The sequence below is a fragment of the Glycine soja genome, chromosome 9 (genome assembly GCF_004193775.1).
Source record: "Glycine soja cultivar W05 chromosome 9, ASM419377v2, whole genome shotgun sequence".
NCBI classification, from domain to species: domain Eukaryota; kingdom Viridiplantae; phylum Streptophyta; class Magnoliopsida; order Fabales; family Fabaceae; genus Glycine; species Glycine soja.
In genome coordinates this window covers 33,211,341-33,232,693 of record NC_041010.1, presented here as the reverse complement: position 1 = coordinate 33,232,693, position 21,353 = coordinate 33,211,341, and the positions used below count along the sequence as shown (strand labels likewise).

Sequence of the window (21,353 nt, the reverse complement as noted above, 5' to 3'; positions counted from 1 at the left end):
ACAAAAACACACTTGAGAAGAACTTTGAGTTGGGGAACAAGCTTGAGCTAGAGAGGAAAATGCAGCTTGCAAGAGCACTTGGCTTGCAACGAAGATAAATTGCTATATGGTTCCAGAACAGAAAGGCTAGGTAGAAGACATTGTTCTCAGGTAACATAACAAAAACACAATGCTCTCAGGTGTTGATAAAATTTTATCACACCTAAAATCCCCTGCACCTAGTTTTGGCATATTTAGTAAGATAATATAACTGTTGTAAACAAGGTAGAATGCAACTAATCACTTCAAATTCTCCATCCAAACACAAGGTAAGAGATGTAAAACACTCAGTTGCATTTTCCACTGTTATATTGCAATTTTGGACAAATAGATCTAGCAGTAGTATTCTATATTAAACAATCTAATGCCGTCATATGATCAAAAAAATTAAAAGGCAATAAGAGACTATGTTGGGGGGTGAAGGAACTTTTCAAGTGCCAAAATAGTCTTTAAATAGAATATTATCTCAATATTAGAAATTTCTATCACAGAAAAATATATAATTGAGACTCCATTGTCCATCTAATGTTTCCAATGTCATATCTATCACATTTAAGAGTAAATAGAAAGTATCAGTTCTGTAGAAAGAAGAGTTTGACAGTGAGAATCGAAGAGTCTTTGGTTCGGGCCAATAAAATTGCGTGGAAAACGTTAAAATACTGACAATCTTTACAATTTAGTAAAGAAATAAAAAAATTGTTGTGAGAATTGTTATAATATGACCTAAAAATAAAAGATTTTTTTTTTTAACTTGCATGTGACACATGTTAAGTTCGAGTCTCCCATCTCCTTTAAATGATGTAAATAAAAGTTTTTTTCTTAAAAAATGGTGTAAGTCAAGAGATTTTTCTCACTTTACTGTATAACTCTATCTCTTTTTCATTGAATATATTACCTATAAAAATATTGCATTCTTTGTTTAGAAATGTTTGAGTTAAATTTATTTACTTAATAAGTTAAGTAAAAAATTGATATCTTATTTAGCAATATACATTAAGTTTTAAGTATTGGTCATCTAAATTTTTAGTGTATTGCATATTAACTTATTTAAATAAATAAAATATTATTATTATTGTTATTTTCATGTGTGTTCACTTTTTTTAAGGAACACTAATGCCATTTGACAAATTTGTAATTTTTTTTTCTGTTTTACTCTTAAGGCTAAGGACCCTTGTCATTACGGGGTTTACTGTCAAGACATAAACTTGTATTGATAAAAGGTCACCAGCAAATTTCATTCACTCCCAAAAGGATAACATGATGTGATCTCTCCCATCATTGACTTAATAAGATGTTAATTATAAAAACTAGGGATGGCCAAATGCATACTAAATTTAAAAATGGCAGCATCCAGATCCAGTGAAACACAGGTAAATCTTCGAGCTAATGAATTCGTTATATATATATATATATATATATATATATATATGTAAAAGCATTGAAGTTTGAAGTGTTTTTTAATAGTTTTAAAGTTGAATGTTATATTACATTTTGAGTAATTTGAGTTAAGTTGGATGAATCTATACAAAGAGATCATTTTTTTTTTCATTTACAAGATTGAGATTGAGATTTTTCTAAAGTAAACATGATTTATTGTGGAGTATATTGAAAGATAGATGTTAAGTTTCCTTTACCTTTATCTGATTTTCTAATAGTGCCATAATGACTTCAAAGCTGGTTCAATCCCTATACAAATCTAATACAAAAAATATAATTACTTGTCCTGTTGTTTAGCAGTGAGGATTGAGTAGTTATGTTGGCCCTAACAAGTCTATACAAATAGATGTTGATTTATTTGGAATACTGATTGGACTTACACTTGGATTCCCAAAGGTATATTTTGTCCATGTCTGTTCAAAGGTTGCAACCAACAATGATAAAAATCTAATGCAGTATTTGAGAAAAAAAATGGATGGACGCAAAATTTTGTACAGCTTTAGTATAATGTCTTGTATTTTTATGATGGAACGTGATTAGATTTGTGAGAAAAAGAATGAATCTTAGGGATGAATCTTAGATTTGAGAAAAAGAGTTAGCCATTGGAGCTTTGTATAGCCTTAGGCAGTCTTCCCATTGGTTTGGTGGAAGGAATTCACTCAGGTTATGGATTCATTGGGGTACATGCAAAGTCAAGGAGTTCATACCCTTTTTATATATCATTCTCAAGAAAGCAAACTTATAGTACTTAGGGTACATGCACAGTCAAGGTGTATATGATATACTTTTGGTCACGTGCACACACCAACATTTAGCCAAGAGACATCTAATTTTGCTCACCAACATAATACAAGGAATGGCATGAAGAAGTTATTTACATTGTGTAGTTTGTTGTTTGTGGTTTTTGTGTTGGGGAAACCTTGTGTTGATGTGCTTGTACTCTAAACCTGGTCTTTAACTAGATAGCTTATCCGTAATATAATCATATTGTTGTGTTAAAATTCTTGCCCCTAACACATCTCTACTTGAAAGATCTAATTCATCTCACTTAAATCATCCTTGGAGTCGTTGGTACATTGTATTTAGGTCTTGTCATATTTATGTTCACTATTGTTGCTTATGGTAGAATCTTGCTAGTAATCCAAGAGATTTTAGTTTTAGAGTGTTAGCTCATGGCTGATGTGAAGGTCTCTTCTAAACTGTTTATTTGGATGCCATGCCACAGTGAGGAATCAGTCTCTAGAAAAATAAAAAAAGACTCATTGCAATTAATTTCTTTTTTGTTAGCGTGTTCTGTGTTTAGACAAAGACATAGGTATGAGTGGGCATAACTCCATTTTCTCCAGCAACCTCAAAGTCTGAGATCCCCTTCCTCAAGTGTTTTTGTTTTTAATATATAAGCTAGCTCGTAATTTTATATTAGCCTAACATATAAATTTTTATCTGTTCATAATCTCAATATATATGGTTGATTATTTACTATTTGGCATAATGGATATTTATAGCAAGCTTGTAAATGCTGGTGTAAGAACCGTGCTATCATTTTGTGACAATATCTTATCTTCTATACTAAGACTGTTCTACGAAATTCTTATTACCCAAATAGTGCATAATATACCCAACATCAAGTTGTTCACTCCAGGCAAAAGTGAAGCACCCTCTATGAATTCATATCATATCTTAAATTGTATGACTAAGTGTGAATTTTTATATACAAGCTAGTGCAAGCCACAGTGACACTACCTTTTATTCAAAGTCATACATTTTCTTTTCTTTCATTCAAGCTTCATTACAAACATTTTCTTTTCTTTTCTTTCAGTCAAAATCATTAATGAGTGACACTACCTTTTAGCTTGGCTATACATACGTTGACACTAAACTTTCAATACAATGCTTTTTTTTAACAGAACTATTACCTATAGATAAACGAAGCACATATCTAAAGTGTGAAAGGTAAGGAAACCATGTAAAAGTGTTAACCCAGTGCAAAAAAATTGTAAGGAAACCATGAAAACTTTTCTTACCATAAAACACTACAATTCAAAGCAAGATACGACCAAAGCACAAATTAAATAAGGCTTTTACCTTCTAGGTCTTTGAACAATAAAAAATCCAACAACAACAAAGCACAATGAGCAAGAAATCAATGAATATTTTTTTACTAGAAATATAAGTTTCTACGACACCTATTCTACGACGGTTCTAAGGGACAACGGTAGAAGTAGAAGATGAAGCAGAAGTAGAGAGAGACATAAGGATAGTGAAAGAGGGAGACAGAGTAGTAGAAGCGTTTCTCCTTGCAAGCAACGCAGCTCGAAGAAAAACGTGAATGATAGAGGGAAAGTCAGTGAAACGAAGAAAGGAATCACTTTTTCTAGGGTTTTCTCTTCTATCGCATTTCTCTTCCAAAATTAAGCTAAGGTATGCTATGTCATTGCTTTTTTCTACATTTTTCTGCATCACTGAATCTAAAATCATTATTATTATTTCGTTACATTTGAATTTGAATTTTGAATCTGCAGGGAATATATTGTTTGGTTGCTATTGAAATGAGACAAGGGTAATGTATTATTGTTCCTTTATTCGTTTCCACCATTCACTGTACTTCATCGTTTAGTCTTTAATAAGGTTTTTGAATGCTCTCAGTGAAGCCAATTCGACCTAGGGTCCCAAGGTCAATTTGTTGCAGCATGCCAATGCTCTTGAGAATTTTTCCTCCTAGGCCAAATTTTTCGAGACAAGGGTAATGTATTATTGTTCCTTCAAGCTCCAATTATCCATCAATCATTTGAAACGACCCTTAAACTTTTGTCGTGCAAGCTTGGCTTTAGACCCTGAAGTGAATTTTCTTTTATGTAATGATGTTATGATATAATTATCTAATTGAAGAATTGGGTTTGGTCAACGCGTATATGAACTGACCTTAATGCAGTATATACACTGTTACGCTGGTTAATTAAATTTTCAAAAAGGGATATGTTAGACTTAATAGATATCTTTATCAAGTAATATTTCTTGCTTAATTAAACATGTTCTTTGCATTAGGAAAACAAGCCAAACCTATTTAAGCATATAATGAAGCTGGCCTGTTTTCATGATTACTGGGTGTTCATCATGTCACAAACTTAATCTGGTAATGAAACTTCTTCTACAATATCTTTTGAAACTAATAGAATCAGAAAATATGAGGTGAACTCTCAACCTAAGGAAGCTTTTCTTCCTGAAGAAAGTAAAGATCCAGAGATGAAGTTACTAGATTTATATTGTGGTTGTCGTGCAATGTCAACTGGTTTGTGCCTTGGTGGAAATTTATCTGGCATGAACCTTGTTACTGTGAGTTCTTTGCTTGTTCTGATTAAAAGCAATTCTTTGAATAAATTGTGTTTTGTCTGTGTTTATTTTGATATCGTTCTTTTTCAATAGAGATGGGTAGTGGACTTGAATAAACATGCTTGTGAATGTCTTAAATTAAACCATCCTGACACCGAGGTAATTCCATGTTTCTATGTTGTTATGTAAATTTGTTCACTTTAGTTTAGCTTGCATCCTTGAAATACTTAATATTTTTCAAGGTAGATTTCTATTAGTATGGGTGATAAGAACTTGCGTCCTTGGTTAATTGCCTTGCACGTTAAAAAGTATGATTTTGACTGAAAAATTTAGGTGCAAGGGTTAGCACTATTGTAGTAAGGTAACCTTTATGGAAGTAAGTCGATACTCCTAATTGACTTAACAAGAGCAAATGGGTGTGAAACCTGTACTGGCTGAGTGCTCTGCTTGGATGAATTCAATCTCAGCCCAGCACCAGAGGAGTAACCTTTGTGTTGAGAGTACTGGATCTTAATGAATCTTATTTTGGCAAAACATTCTAAATGCTTCTTAATTTAATGTTGCTTGCATTAATAACTCTGAACATTAAGTAGGATGCTAACCTCCTCATGAGTAGGTTTGCATTTCTTTTCAAATTTAATATTTTAATGGGTTCCGCATTGTTTTGGAGTATTGATACCGGTATTGTTTACTCTTCTAATTAGGTTAGAAACGAATTGGCAGAAAATTTCCTTTCATTATTGAAGGAGTGACAGAAATTATGTAGTTACTTCTCTCTAGTTGAAAAAAAAAGTGTCACATGAGAAATATGTGAATCTTTTTAGTGAAGAGGATGATGACACTAGCAGTAATGAAGAGGTTAATAGTGAAGATGACAATGAACTGAATGAAGATGATGAAATATTTGAAGTTTCGGAAATCCTTGTTGTCTGCTACGGTGACCCAAATAAGAAAAAAGAACAAGGGTTATACTTCAAGGTAGTCATTGTTGAGCCACAAGCTTTTTTCCCCCTCTGGCTGTAATTGTAACTCCTTATTTTACTACGTTATCTATTTTTGCCTTAGCTAAGATTATTTTCATTGCTTTTACTTGTTTGTCTTTATGGTTCATTGAAAGGGTTATGGATTTGCCCTGAATTCTTGTGAACCAATTGAATTTTGGCACAAGGTATGTTTTGTTGATGTATAATAATATCCATATGAAGTAATGAGTTCACTTAAAAATATAAGGAGTTGCAGCCATGGATAAAGTATATGCGGTTGTCCAATAAACGCTTATTGTTTAAATTTGCTCAATTAATTTTTTCATCAGGAGTTGTAATTTCCTGGTTTTCCCTATAAAGAACCTTGCTCAAAGGATCAAACTTCTAAGGATTTTTGAAATGGGATGCAGACTTTGTTTTCATTTATATTTCAATGGATGAATTCTTTTTATTCTTTAATAATTGAATATTTTAAAGTTCAATTTTGATTCTCATGTTTTTTTGTTTTGGATAATTCATAGTTTTATTATATTCAGACATGAGGCAAATTTTGCTGATTTAAATATTAACATTGCAATAGTAATTGCAAGGAAAAGATTAAAGAATTTTTCAGTCGAGGCTTCAAGTCACAGATATTGCCTTTGCCTGTAAGTTCCAACTTCCATCTGGTTTTTGGTACACTAAAAAAACTTGTTCTATGTTGCTTGGAGATAAACACTGTAGCATACAATGAAGGACAAAAGGTTCAACTGCAAAAGAAGCTTTTATTTGAGGATGCTATTTCTAACCTTCCTATGGTATACTTACGTTATTGTTGCATCTATCAAACCCTGTCAATTTTTATTGTGTTAACTTATTTATTAATGAACTTTACTTTGTCAATGTGTTTTAGGTTCAGAACAATGAATGTCGTGATGAGATAAAATATGACAAAGTTGCTCAAACTGAGTTCCAACGATTCATTAGATTAAGCAAACATGGTAATACATCATTAAATGTTTATGCTTGTGATATGTAGTAATTCATGCATAACAGTATCAACACTTCTGTCAAAGTCTGCTTGGACACATTTGTTAGTAATGACTTTGATTGCTCGTTCATGCTCGTTCATAGGTGGAGGCAGTTTAGGCAGGTACACATTACTTATCATGGCCTTTATGCAAAACTGTTAGAACAAATGAAAGTTTGAAAAAAAAAGAAAGGAAGAAAAAAGAAAAAAACTTCAAGTCCTATATCGCTCAGGATAAACACTTGAATAGTGTTTCACTCCCTATATATAGAGAGCTCATTTCTTCTTTTTTCCTTGCCCCAGCTGAGAAGCATTTCCTCAACTTTTCTTTCTTCCTCCCATATTTCAGCCGATGCATTTCCGGCAAACTTCTCCCTCTTTCTTTCTGTCGCTCTAAAATTTTGGTTGCCTTTAAGAGTGACTTTGTAAGTCATATTTTTCGGTTGGCTTTAAGAGTGACTTTGTAAGTCACATTTTTCGGTTGGCTTTAGAGTGACTTTTCAAGTCATACAAGAGGGTGTAATTCTAGAAAAGGTTCCCTCAGTGCAGTGGGAATCTTATACAGTGATCTGGGCTGTTTTATCCTGGGGACGTCGTGGTTGATAGTCTGCTTGCACAATTTTTGGTAGTGCCACAAAACGTCTTAAAGAAAGCGACATTGTCCGTCACTCAGCCAGTAATTTTTTCGGTTTGCCATAAACTATTGTTACAACAATTTTAAGACGGTTCCGGTTCTGCTATGGCTACCGTAGATATTACTGGCTCGAACAGCAATGACCTCAACAAACCTTTTAGGTTTGAAGGGTATCATTTCAAACATTGGCAACAAAAGATGATGTTTTGTTTAACTATGAGAAAAGTTGCCTATGTTTTGAACACTGATATTCCGGTGGTACTTGAGGATGCTGAGAAGGAAGTGAAGGATAAAATGACTATGGAATTAGCTCTTTGGAATGAAAATGATTACCTATGCAAGAATTTCATTCTGAATGGGTTAGCTGATGATCTCTATGATTATTAGAGCCCATATAAGTCTGCCAAATTAGTTTGGCTGGCTTTGGAAAAAAAAATATGATACTGAGGAAGCTGGGACTAAAAAGTATGCTGTTAGCCGCTACCTCAAGTATCAAATGATTGATGATAAATCAGTAGAGTCTCAATCCCATGAGATACAGAAAATTGCTCATGATATCATATCAGAGGGTATGACATTGGATGAGCAATTTCAGGTTGCTGTCATCATAGACAAATTGCCTCCTGGATGGAAGGATTTCAAAAACCTTCTCAGACATAAGACCAAAGGATTCTCTTTGGAGTCTCTGATCACACGTCTGCACATTGAGGAAGAGGCACGCAGACAAGATCAGAAAGATGAAGTGTTGGTTGTGTCTCACAACAACACTAAAAGGAAGAACACAGGTGCAGTTCTAAAGCCTATTGGCAAAAACTTTAAGAATCAGAACCGCAATGTGAGCAATACCTCCAACCGCAACAAGAACCCCCCAAGGGTCCAACATGATAAACAACATCCACCTGCCAAGATTAATCCCAATGAGCCATTCCTCTGCTACAATTATGACAAACCGGGACATATGGCACGTAAATGCAGAAATCCTTCAATGACAGGTGCTCCCCAGGCTAACATGACTCAAGAGCCATACATAGTTGTCATAACAAAAATCAATATGATTGGAGGATCAGATGGATTGTGGATAGACACTAGCGCCTCTCGCCATGTCTGCTATGATCGTGCTATGTTTAAAACATACACGAATGTTGAAAATAAGAAAGTGTTGCTGGGTGATTCCCACACCACTACTGTTGCTGGAACTGGAGATGTTGAACTGAAGTTTACCTCTGGAAAGACTTTGATTCTCAAAGATGTGATGCATACTCCAGAGATGAGAAAGAATCTGGTTTCTGGTTTTCTTTTAAACAAGGCTGGGTTTACTCAGACCATAGGTGCAGATTTATTTACTTTGACCAAGAATGGGGTATTTGTAGGGAAAGGGTACGCCACTGATGGCATGTTCAAATTGAATCTTGATATTAATAAAGTTTCTCCTTCTGCTTACATGCAGAGTGTCGCGGTGATTTTTGGATATCAAGCTATTGATTAGCATTGACTCGCAATTTTAAGATCACCACCGATCTTTTATTTTTCCGAAGAAAAGGGAGAAAGCTCGAAAAACCCTATTTTTTAAGAGATCAAAGGTCCGGGGGTTGGTTACGCAAAGGGAAGGTACTAGCACCCTAAACGTCCATAGTACTCTATAGGAACCTCTTGCTTATTTTTACCTTTATGCTAAATTAATTATTTGTTTGGAAATAAATGCTCAAGTGTGAAAAGGTTAAAGAGATAGGTTTGAAAAAAAAGAAGAAATGTTTTTATTTTTATTGATTTGGAAAGACAAAGTCTTTTGCCTACATACCCGAATGGGATCAAAATCATGTAGTTCGGGGTAGAAAGTCGAGTGGTTGGTTTTGATTGATTTTAAAGTTCGAAAAAAGAAGAGTTTAGGCAAGGTAAGAGGCCGAAAAGGCATAGAAGAAATAAAAGAAGTGAGTTCGATTGATTTTAAATTAGAAAAAATGTTTTGATTGATTAAAGATTGATTAAAGATTTGATTAAGAAAGAAAGAAAAAGATTGACCCCTTTTTTTGAAATTTTGATTATGGAAAGTTTTTGGTTTTTTGACTTTTCTCTCTTTTTTTTTTTTTTTTTGATCTCTAGTTATGCAAAGATAAGTCTAAACGCGCCGGATCCCTTAAAATGACGTTGGATCAAGTGAGGGCCCTTTTCCTCGGATACGGTTCAAATCACATGATCGTCCTCGGCGGAAAACATAAAAATAAATGTGAGTGCCGGTGCAGATTCTCATTTTTATTTTTATTTACATTGGACCTAGATACATTCTAATTGACAATAATAAATAAAAATTGCAAATGCATTAAAATAAATATGCTAGAAGAAATAATAAAATGCATGAAATACAAAACAATAAATACATATGGTGCATAAAATAAATAAAGAAAATAAAATGCAAGACATAAAAATAAATATAATGCTGGAAATAAATAAAAGAAAATAAAAATGCAAGACATAAAATAAACATGATGCTAAAAATAAATAAAAAATGCAAGACATAAAGTAAATATGATGCATAAAATAAAAATAAACAAAATAAAAATGCAAGACAAAAAATAAATATGATACTGGAAAATAAAATGCAAGACGTAAAATAGATATGGTGCTGGAAAATAAATAAAGAAAATTAAAAATGCAAGGGCATAAAGTAAATATAATGCATAAAAAAAAATGTAATAAAAAAAAAGAGAAGAAAAGGGGGTGCAGAAGTAACAGGGAAGTGCAGAAAGTAAAATACTAGAAGGAACAGAAAAAAGGAAATGGGCTCAAAAAAAAAAAAAAAAAAAAAAAAGTGGGCTTAACAGATCAAATCTGAATCGTCAGATTGATCGAAGCGTCCAGATTTGATCATGGGGAGACACAGTCTTAGCCATTAGATCTTAATCAAACGTCACAAGAGAAAAAGAACAAAGTAAAAACCAAGAGGTGAGACGCATCTGATCAAAACAGGGGATAACATTGGCCGTTAGATCTAGGATCTAACGGTTCAACCCTGATGGTCCATGGGGACACAGAGATCCGCGTGCACCATAGTCTTGGTCATGGCAGCAGTATAAATTAGAAAGTAAACACAAAAAAACATAAATCCAACCTCTTTCTCTCTCTAAAAAAAAACGCTCAAAAGCTCTCTTCTCTCTCTAACACACACCGCCGGAAGTTGTTTACCGGCGCAGTGGCTGGCTGGCCATGGGTGGCGGCGCCTCCGCGTCGGAAACAGAGTCTCCTCCTTTTTTTAAAAAAACTACATGTTTTGAATTCCTCTTTTCCCCTAGTTCTCAAATCCACCGTTATTTTTTGAAAACCAATACTGATAAAGCCTAGATCTAGCCTTGAATCTTAGAAAAAAAGTGAACTACCTTTGTCCTTATGTTATCGTTTAAGCTTCAGAGTAAAAACGGTTACAGCTTGGGTTGTGTGGGTGTGGGTGTTTGACGCAGTGCTTGTGGTTGGTGGTGTTTGGTGTGGGCTTGGCCGATAGTGGTGGTTGGTGTAGGCTTGGCCGATGGTGGTGGTTCTGATGTAGGCTTTAGGCCGCGTGAGTGAGTGGGTTACTGTGTTTGCGTGGGTTTCTGTTCTAACGTTTCGATTTCTAGGGAAGGAAATGAATAGTATGAGCAAGATGATTTTGGTTTTTTTTTTTGTGTTGGTGGTTCACGGAGGGGGAGGGTGGCGCTGAGTGGTGGCTAGGCCGATGGTGGTGGTTCACGGAGGAGAAGAGGGGCACTGAGTGGTGGCTAGTGGTGGCTCTTGGCTGTTCCGGCGCTTTGGCTGTCCGTATTCCCTCCTCTCTCCCTCTGACATGCACAGTAATTAATGCAGCATTTAAAGGACATAATTAGGGTAAAAAAACGAAGAGCCCCTCTGGGCCTGGACCAAAAAAGAGACAGAAAAGAAGAAAAAGGAAAAAAAAAAAAAAAGGAAAGGAAAAAAAAAAAAAACAAAATATAAAACAGCAAAAATAAAATAAAATAAAATAAAATAAAAATAAAATAAAAAACGAAAAAAGGATACTAATAAAGATATTAATAAAAAACGGAAATAATAAAAACACTTAATAAAAGGAAAAAAAAAAAAAGAAGAAAATAATAACTAAAAAAAAAAAATAATAATAAAAAAGGTAAATAAATAAATAAAAAAGGGGGCGTCTTCAAAACAAAAATGAGGTATTTTAAAATACCTCCCTGCCGAAATTTCATCTGAAATGATGGAAATTTCCGGCTTAAAAGACGAGAAAAAAAGAAATAAAACGGGTCAAAAATGGGGTATGACAGATGCCCCTATTTAAGTCTCTTCGTTACGGAGATTTAAAAGTGAAACTTTTAAAGCGACGGGTCGAAGAGATTTAAATACAGAGTACACCATTTTTGACCAATTTCAACTACAAAATGCTATGAATGCACTGTTATGCACGTAATGTTGCGAATGCTTGCGATGCAAGTATGAATGCAAGACGAGGTAAATGGCTCGACTGGGAATAACAAAACCAAATGGTACCCGATTTTGTTAAAGAAAAGGGGTCCGACTGGGGATCACATGGTTTTACTGGGGGTAAATGTCAGCTGTTCGGGTTGACGACGAACTGCCACTGACGACAAAGGAACAAAGATAAATGTCAGATGTTCGGGTTATTGCCGAACTAGCCAACTGACCAGAATCGAAGATAAATGTCAACTGTTCGGGTTATTGCCGAACTAGTCAATCTGACCAAAAACAAAGATAAATGTCAACTGTTCAGGTTATTGCCGAACTAGTCAACTGACAAGAAACAAAGATAAATGTCAACTGTTCAGGTTATTGCCGAACTAGTCAACTGATAAGAAACAAAGATAAATGTCAACTGTTCAGGTTATTGCCGAACTAGCCAACTGATAAGAAACAAAGATAAATGTCAACTGTTCAGGTTATTGCCGAACTAGTCAACTGACAAGAAACAAAGATAAATGTCAACTGTTCAGGTTATTGCCGAACTAGTCAACTGACAAGAAACAAAGATAAATGTCAACTGTTCAGGTTATTGCCGAACTAGCCAACTGATAAGAAACAAAGATAAATGTCAACTGTTCAGGTTATTGCCGAACTAGCCAACTGATAAGAAACAAAGATAAATGTCAACTGTTCAGGTTATTGCCGAACTAGTCAACTGACAAGAAACAAAGATAAATGTCAACTGTTCAGGTTATTGCCGAACTAGCCAACTGATAAGAAACAAAGATAAATGTCAACTGTTCAGGTTATTGCCGAACTAGTCAACTGATGACATGAAACAGAGGCAAATGATGCACAAGCTGTTCATTAAAGAAATTGCCACTTGGCGGAGAGAAGGTGACATCTTTGGATCAGACACACTGGGGATGACACTTGGGGAAATAGAAGGTTACAAATTATTCATGATTGATTGAAATGAAAAGATAATTGAAGCAAGATTCATGATGGTTAATGCAGCCATGTACGCATGATATTGTCTTTATTGTATATGCATGAATGTGTATATGTATGAATGCCTGAATGACGACACGACTTGTATGACTGTATGGAGGATTGACTTGGATGATTGTATGAATGATAAATTGGATGGAACAAGATTGGACAGGTAAGATTGAAAGTGACCCGACGTCGCATCACAAACACTCGGCAATCTTCAATGGGGATGATGCCACTAGGGTATATCAAAATAGTGACGGGGTAAAGCCCGCAGCAACTGATGGGGAATAAACATTTCTTGGGGAGAACGTGCCAATCCAAAAACATGGTAGAAGAGCTGGTGCTTCTGTGGTCATGCTCTTTTTTTTTTTTTTTTTTTTTTTTTTTTTTGAAAAAAAGCAATTGACCACGTGCAACCTGCAAGGTTTGTCCATTCTCAGGGTAGCTGTTGACACACCCTTCATCTATTCACGAATTCAAAGAAAAAGTGTTTTGTTGTTTGTGCTTCTCAAAAAAAGACATGAAAGAAAATTTATGATTTTGAGAAATATTTTGTTTCAAATGCTACCATAAAAAAGGAAAGGTTTTATAAGCTGAATAAATGAGAATTCCAAATGAAAGGCAACAGGCTCAAATTTATTTGAAAGAGTGGTGACCTGCCAATGGCATGGCTCCACTGATCTTACAAAGTTTGGAAAATGATAAATATAAATCGAAGGTTCATTGAACACAATAACCGTTGTTCCCTCTGACAACCTTGAATTCCACTGTTTGGATGCTTCAGATTCAGGGTCTCCTTGACATTCCATTGTGCCCCAAATGAACAAAGATCATCTCGATGCAGTTACTTTGTCTTTTGATCCTTAACTTTTGCATAGATCGCCCTTTCGGGTTTTCGACCTATCAGGCTAATTATTTTTTCTGTTTGATGTCTCTACTTTTTGCCTGGGCCGCCCTTTCGGGTTTTCGACCCACCGAGACGCTCATTTTTGCCTAAGCCGCCCTTTCGGGTTTTCGACTTACCGAGCTGTTCTTTTATTTTTAGACAAAGTATTTCTTGACTGCATCCGCATTCACGGGACGGGGAAGCTCACCCCCATCCATAGTTGTAAGAATCAGCGCACCACCAGAGAAAGTTCTCTTGACGACATATGGGCCTTCGTAATTAGGCGTCCACTTGCCCCTAGAATCGGGTTGGAACGATAAAACCTTCTTGAGCACAAGATCTCCTTCTTGAAACACACGAGGACGAACCTTCTTGTCGAAAGCCTGCTTCATCCTCTGTTGATAAAGTTGTCCGTGGCACAAGGCCTTCATGCGTTTTTCTTCAATTAGATTCAACTGATCATATCTGCTTTGGCACCATTCAGCTTCTGATAACTGGGCCTCCATTAGAACTCTCATTGATGGAATCTCAACCTCCACAGGGAGTACTGCTTCCATACCATACACCAAAGAGAAGGGGGTTGCCCCTGTTGAAGTACGCACTGAAGTGCGGTACCCATGCAAAGCATACGGTAGCATCTCATGCCAGTCTTTGTATGTGACAACCATCTTCTGCACTATCTTCTTGATATTCTTGTTTGCAGCTTCAACTGCGCCATTCATCTGAGGTCTGTAGGGAGAAGAATTGTGATGCTCAATCTTGAACTCTTCACACAAATCTTTCATCATCTTGTTATTCAAGTTCGTTCCATTATCTGTAATGATTCTGTTGGGCACACCATAACGGCAGATGATCTGATTCTTGACAAAGCGGACCACGACTTGCTTAGTCACATTTGCATAAGATGCTGCTTCAACCCACTTGGTGAAGTAATCAATAGCCACTAGAATGAAACGATGCCCGTTTGAAGCTTTCGGTTCGATTCTACCAATCACATCGATGCCCCACATAGAGAAGGGCCACGGAGAAGAAAGAACATTAAGTGTAGTTGGTGGTACATGAATTTTGTCAGCATAAATCTGGCATTTGTGGCACTTCCTGGCATGCTTGCAACAATCTGTTTCCATCGACATCCAGTAGTAACCTGCTCTCAACAACTTTCTAGCCATTGCATGTCCATTGGAGTGAGTTCCAAAGGAGCCTTCATGTACCTCATGCATCAAAAGTTCTGCTTCTTGCTTATCTACACACCTGAGTAGTACCATGTCAAAGTTTCTTTTGTACAAAACATCCCCATTTAGGAAGAAATTACCAGACAATCTTCTCAAAGTTCTCCTGTCTTTGTTGGATGCTCCGGGTGGATATTCCTGGCTTTGAAGGAAACACTTGATATCATGGAACCAGGGCTTATCATCAACAACCTCTTCGACTGCAAACACGTGAGCGGGCCTCTCGAGGCGCTGAATTCTGATTGTTGGCAAATTATTCCGGTGACTCACTTCGTACATGGAGGATAAAGTTGCTAACGCATCTGCCATCTGGTTCTCATCACGAGGGATGTGGTGAAGCTCCACTTCGTTGAAGAAGGTTAGCAAACGCCTTGCATAATCTTTGTATGGAATCAAGCCGGGGTGGCGAGTTTCCCATTCTCCTTTGATTTGGTTGATTACGAGAGCTGAATCCCCGTAAATGTCAAGGTTCTTGATTCTCAAGTCGATGGCTTTTTCAATGCCCAAGATACATGCTTCATATTCTGCCATATTGTTGGTGCAATCGAACTGTAACCTTGCAGCGAAAGGGAGATGATTACCTTCAGGAGTGATAATAACTGCCCCAATTCCATTGCCAAAGACATTCACGGCTCCATCAAAAATCAAACCCCATCTAGACTCGGGATCTGGACCTTCTCCAAGCAATGGTTCATCACAATCCTTCATCTTCAAGTACATAATCTCTTCATCAGGAAAGTCAAACTTGATGGGTTGATAGTCCTCAATTGGTTGGTGAGCCAAATGATCAGCAAGAACACTCCCCTTAATTGCCTTCTGGGTGCGGTATTCGATATCATACTCGGATAACAACATCTGCCAACGAGCAATTCTTCCTGTCAGAGCGGGTTTCTCGAAGATATACTTGATCGGGTCCATCTTGGATATTAGCCAGGTGGTGTGGTTAATCATGTAGTGACGAAGACGCTTGGCAGCCCAGGCTAGTGCACAACAAGTTTTCTCAAGTAGGGAGTACCTGGACTCACAATCTGTAAACTTCTTGCTCAAGTAGTAGATGGCATGTTCTTTCCTTCCGGTCTCATCCTGTTGTCCGAGCACACAGCCCATAGAATCTTCTAACACAGTCAAGTACATAATCAGAGGTCTTCCTTCAACTGGAGGTATAAGAATTGGAGGTTCTAGCAGATAATTCTTGATACTATCAAAAGCCTTTTGACAATCTTCGGTCCAAACAACCCCTTGATCTTTTCGAAGCAACTTGAATATAGGTCCGCACGTGGCTGTCATGTGCGAGATGAAACGAGAAATGTAATTTAGACGCCCAAGAAAACCTCTCACTTGTTTCTCTGTTTGTGGAACCGGCATTTCTCTAATGGCCTTGACCTTGTCAGGATCTACTTCAATACCTTTCTGACTGACAATGAAACCCAAGAGTTTTCCAGATCTAACACCAAAGGTACATTTGTTGGGATTCAGTCGAAGTTGGTACTTTCTCAGCCGTTGAAACATCTTCAGCAAGTACTCGACATGTTCTTCTTCAGTGCCTGACTTGACAATCATATCATCCACGTACACTTCTATCTCTTTGTGCATCATGTCATGAAAGAGAGTGGTCATGCCTCTTTGGTAAGTGGCACCTGCATTTATCAACCCAAAGGGCATTACCCTGTAACAAAAGGTGCCCCAAGGCGTGATGAAAGATGTCTTTTCTCTATCTTCAACTGCCATCTTGATCTGATTGTACCCAGAGAAACCGTCCATGAAAGAGAAGACCTTGGACTTTGCAGCGCTGTCAACCAATACATCGATGTGAGGTAGAGGAAAGTCATCTTTCGGACTAGCCTTGTTCAAATCCCAGTAGTCAACGCACATCCTGACCTTGCCGTCCCTCTTTGGAACAGGCACTATGTTGGCTAACCATTGAGGATACTCTGATGTGACAAGAAAACCTGCATCGATCTGCTTCTGTACTTCCTCTTTGATCTTGAGAGCCATGTCAGGGCGAGTTCTTCTCAGTTTCTGTTTGACCGGTGGGCATTCGGGCTTCAAAGGCAAACGGTGCTCCACAATACGGGGATCCAAGCCGGGCATATCTTGGTACGACCATGCGAACACATCGACGTATTCTTTGAGTAATTCAATCACCCTTCGTTTGACAGTTGCCTCAAGCGATGCCCCAATCTTGACTTCCTTCTTATCTTCCTTGGTTCCCAAGTTAATCACCTCTACTACCTCCTCATGAGGCCGAATGGTTTTCTTTTCATATTCCAATAACCGAGCAAGTTCCTCTGGGATTTCATCATCCTCCTCCTCTTCAGCCTCGTAGACAGGAGATTCGAAGTTGGGAGAGAGTGCAGGGTTATTATGTTCAACGGGCTCATAAATGCCTAGTCTGCATATGATTGATGATTGACTTTAGAAAATGAGTGAACAATGCAGACTTTTTATAATTAATTGAAATCGGAAAACAAAAATAAAATATTTTGGGTTTTTTGTGTTACCATTTTCCAGAAAGAGCAATCAGGATAAACCACATTTTCCATTAATAAGAGTAGTGCTTGAAACAAAACAGCCCTACATGATTGCGCTTTCGTCCTGGGCAAGACGAAAGGATCTTTTTTGAAAAACAAACAAACAGAAAAAACAAAGACACATTACTTTGATGCATGAACTACTGAAGGGATGTCAACCGCGTCCCAGTTGCGAACAAATTTTCCAGGTGTGACAAATGCAAGTACTATCTCTTCAGGAACATCTTCCAAGACAGCATTGGCTTCTGGCGAGTTGTTGATGAACCCGGCGCTACAAAAGGTGCTAGTAATGGAGCTTGATCCAACACTGTTCGTTGCGGATCCTGCAGAAGAAGCAAATCCCAGTCCTTCACGGTTTTTACTCTCTAGCAACTGCACAACTTTTCCCCATCCTACACCTGTTCCTTCCTGCACCACTTTCTGTGCGCTCTTCCAAGTAGCAAAAGATACTTCATTTTTCTCTGGCTTTTTACCCTCTACAGTCAGGCCTTGGAAAGAGGTTCCTTCTGTTTCATCAGCACCAATAAAGGAAAAAGCTGACAAATGACTAACCAACAAGGCTTCCTCTCCACTCACAGTGATCAAACTCCCATTTCTGACAAACTTCAGCTTTTGATGCAAAGTGGATGTCACGGCCCCAGCTTCATGGATCCACGGCCTACCCAAGAGGCAACTGTATGCGGCTTGGATATCCATCACCTGGAATGTAATTTGGAAAACAAACGGCCCAATTGTAATGGGCAAATCAACCTCCCCGATAACAGACTTTCTTGATCCATCAAACGCTTTGACAACCACCCCGCTTCTTCTCATGGGGGGCCCCCGGTAAGAAAGTTGATCTAATGTGGATTTGGCCATTACATTCAATGAGGAACCAGTGTCCACAAGTACATTCGACAGAGCATCAGACTTGCAGTTCACCGATATATGTAAAGCCAGATTGTGGTTCCTCCCCTCCTCAGGAAGCTCTTCATCACTAAAACTTAAATTATTGCAGGCGGTAATGTTTCCTACTATACTGTCCAATTGATTAACAGTCACGTCCCTCTCCACAAAAGCTTGGTCTAACACCCTCATTAGAGCCTCACGGTGTGCTTCTGAGTTCAATAGCAGAGACAAAATGGATATCTTAGAGGGAGTTTGCAGCAGCTGGTCTACTACTTTATACTCACTCTTCTGGATCAGTTTCAGAATTTCGTCATGATCAGAATTCTTGCTAGTCCCATTGGATTGGCCTACTTCCTTCTTTGTACCGGGGCCGTTCACTGTCGCCTGTTTAACTGCCGGATCATTCACTTTCTTTGCAAACAATGTGGGGATAACACGTCCATTCCTCAGAACCTTACTGTCACTAGCAATGTTGTCCACAGAAATCGCAGGAGTCAGAGAGGGTAAAGGCACCTCCTGCCCACCTTCCAACATCGTGGCACTATACTTGTAAGGGACCGCTTTTAGAGAAGCATACGGCATGGGTCCTGGCAAGCTAATCACCAGTGGAGTAGTAGTTGATTCCCCACTGTTATAGCTTATTTCCAACCGTTGAAACTCGGGGGTAATGACGCACACTTCTTTGTCCTTCCTCGTGATGATAAGTTCTCTGCTGTCTATCAGCCCTTGTACGTCCTCTTGTACCTTCGGGCATCCTTTTACATTCACAGGACATATTTCACATGCTGCATGATCATGGTCAAACAGAGCTGCCTCGCACATCTTGATATGTATTGGGACCAGGGGAGTTCGAACGTGTCGGACGTTCAGGATGACACCGTCTTCATCACCATCTTGTATCATGTTGACAGCAGGCCCATGGTTCGGCAGAGGGTTCGCCTGAACATTGGGATTCTGATCTTTGAAGGATAGCAAGTTGGCCCGGACTAGTTTTTGCACTTCATTTTTCAGGACATAGCAGTTTTCAACGTCATGACCTGGGGCCCCTTGGTGGAAAGCGCAGGTTAAATCATGACGAAACCAGGGAGGTAAAACATCTGGTGTACGAGGGGGTGTTCTGACCTGGACAAGGTTTTTGGCGAGCAGGGCGGGGAGTAAGTCAGCATATTTCATTGGGATTGGATCAAAGGTTGTTTTCTGGCGGTTTTGTGAGTGATATGGTTGTTGGGGGGTCTGCGGGCGATGTTGTTGTTTTTGAGGGTATTGTGGCTGATGGTATTGCTGTGGAGGGTATTGTTGTGGGGGGTATTGTTGTGGAGGGTATTGTTGTGGAGGGTATTGGTAGGGGTAATGTGGCCTTTGTTGGTGATATGGTGGGTTTGGAATAGTGGATGCGACATTCGCAACCTGACGATATGGGGTGAAATTCTGCTGAGGCTTACCATGAGCTACCATTCCCACCTCTTGATCTTTCTTCTTTGCAAAGTGGCCTCCAAACTTCTTGGCATTAATTGCGGCAGGGGCACTTTCCCCGGTCAAACGTCCCTCTCGGACACCTTCCTCTAATCGCACCCCCATGTTGACCATTTCGGTGAAGTCGGTTGGTGCACTTGCAACCATTCTCTCGTAATAAAACTGGCTCAGGGTCTTCAGAAATATTTTGGTCATTTCCTTTTCTTCCAACGGCGGGACAATCTGGGCAGCCACTTCCCTCCAACGCTGGGCATACTCCTTGAACGTTTCCTTTTCTTTTTGTGTCATCGCACGGAGTTGATCACGATCTGGGGCCATGTCCAGATTGTACTTATACTGTCGGATGAACGCTTCACCCAGGTCATTGAAAGTACGAATGCTCGCACTGTCCAAATTCATATACCACTTCAGAGCGGCCCCAACCAGGCTGTCCTGAAAGAAATGAATAAGCAGCTTATGATTGTCAGTATACATGGACATTTTCCGCGCGTACATCACCAAGTGACTGCGGGGACAAGAGTTTCCTTTATACTTCTCGAAGTCTGGCACCTTGAACTTGTGAGGAATAGTAACATTTGGGACCAAGCATAATTCACAGGCGTCCTTCCCGAACAGATCTCTTCCTCGGAGGGCCTCGACTTCTCTTTGCATACCATCAAATCTTTCTTGGAGTTCTTCCATCTTGTCGAAGGTTACAACATTTTCAGCTTGGAAAATTGGTTCAACCTCTTGTTGAATAGTGTGAATCAGTGGAGCTGAATAAGTCATTGCAGCTTGAGGGAAAGAGGTACTGGGTTGCGGAACTGGTGCTGACTGCTGAGCAAAAGGAGGTGGAACTTCAGATACAGCGGGCTGGGGGCTTCCACAGACTGGAGGTGGCATTCCCCATGTACAACCTGGAGGCAAAAAGAGGGGTGGAGAAGTCACTGTAGATAGCGGGGTTGTGCTCACCACTGGCTTCTCTACAGCAGCGGCGGCAGCTTGAGAGTTCTGGGCGGACAGGAGTGCACTCATCATAGTCGTCAACCTATCCATTCCCTCTCGTAAAGTGGCAACCTCCTCCCTGAGACTCTGATTTTCTTGTTCAACTATATCCATCCTCTTCCGATTGGCCCTGGTGTTGTAAACGCGAGTTGGTTTGTGGAGAATTCGCCGAGCCACTTTCCTTGGGCGGCGGCTGATTGACTCCCCCCTTTTGAAGTAGTGAACACAGTGTGAGACTCGATTTAGAAACTATGAATGCAACATGATGCATGCTTATGCTTATGCAAAAAGAAAGGGGACAAATTATTATCGAAGAACTTGTTAGAGAAATTGTAAACATCATAAACTGAAACACCTCACTTAAGCATTGGAATATTACAAAGATTTTTTTTTATTTTTTTTTTTTTATTTTTTTTTTTTATTTTTTTTTTTTTTTACAAGTCAAGAGATTTCGGGAGCTAAAATCTAAACATAAGGTCCTAAGAACTTCAGAC

At 38.4% G+C, this 21,353-nt stretch overlaps 1 protein-coding gene across 1 annotated transcript; it reads right to left on the bottom strand.

Moving 5' to 3' along the window:
- Positions 1-13,812: 13,812 nt before the first annotated feature.
- Positions 13,813-19,961, bottom strand: LOC114367316. The gene is made up of 2 exons (XM_028324471.1): positions 17,642-19,961; positions 13,813-17,375 (listed from the first exon to the last, which is right to left on the bottom strand). The coding sequence occupies exons 1-2, from the start codon at positions 19,855-19,857 to the stop codon at positions 13,910-13,912; spliced, it is 5,682 nt and encodes a 1,893-aa protein (XP_028180272.1). The 5' UTR covers positions 19,858-19,961; the 3' UTR covers positions 13,813-13,909.
- Between the last annotated feature and the right edge of the window lie 1,392 nt (positions 19,962-21,353).

Excerpts from the sequence above, each read along its gene's own strand:
- LOC114367316 (XM_028324471.1), bottom strand. The coding sequence starts at position 19,857 with ATGGTAGCTCATGGTAAGCCTCAGCAGAATTTCACCCCATATCGTCAG. Across the intron at positions 17,376-17,641 it reads TCAGTAGTTCATGCATCAAA|ACTAGGCATTTATGAGCCCG; the intron begins GTAATGTGTCTT and ends AATCATATGCAG.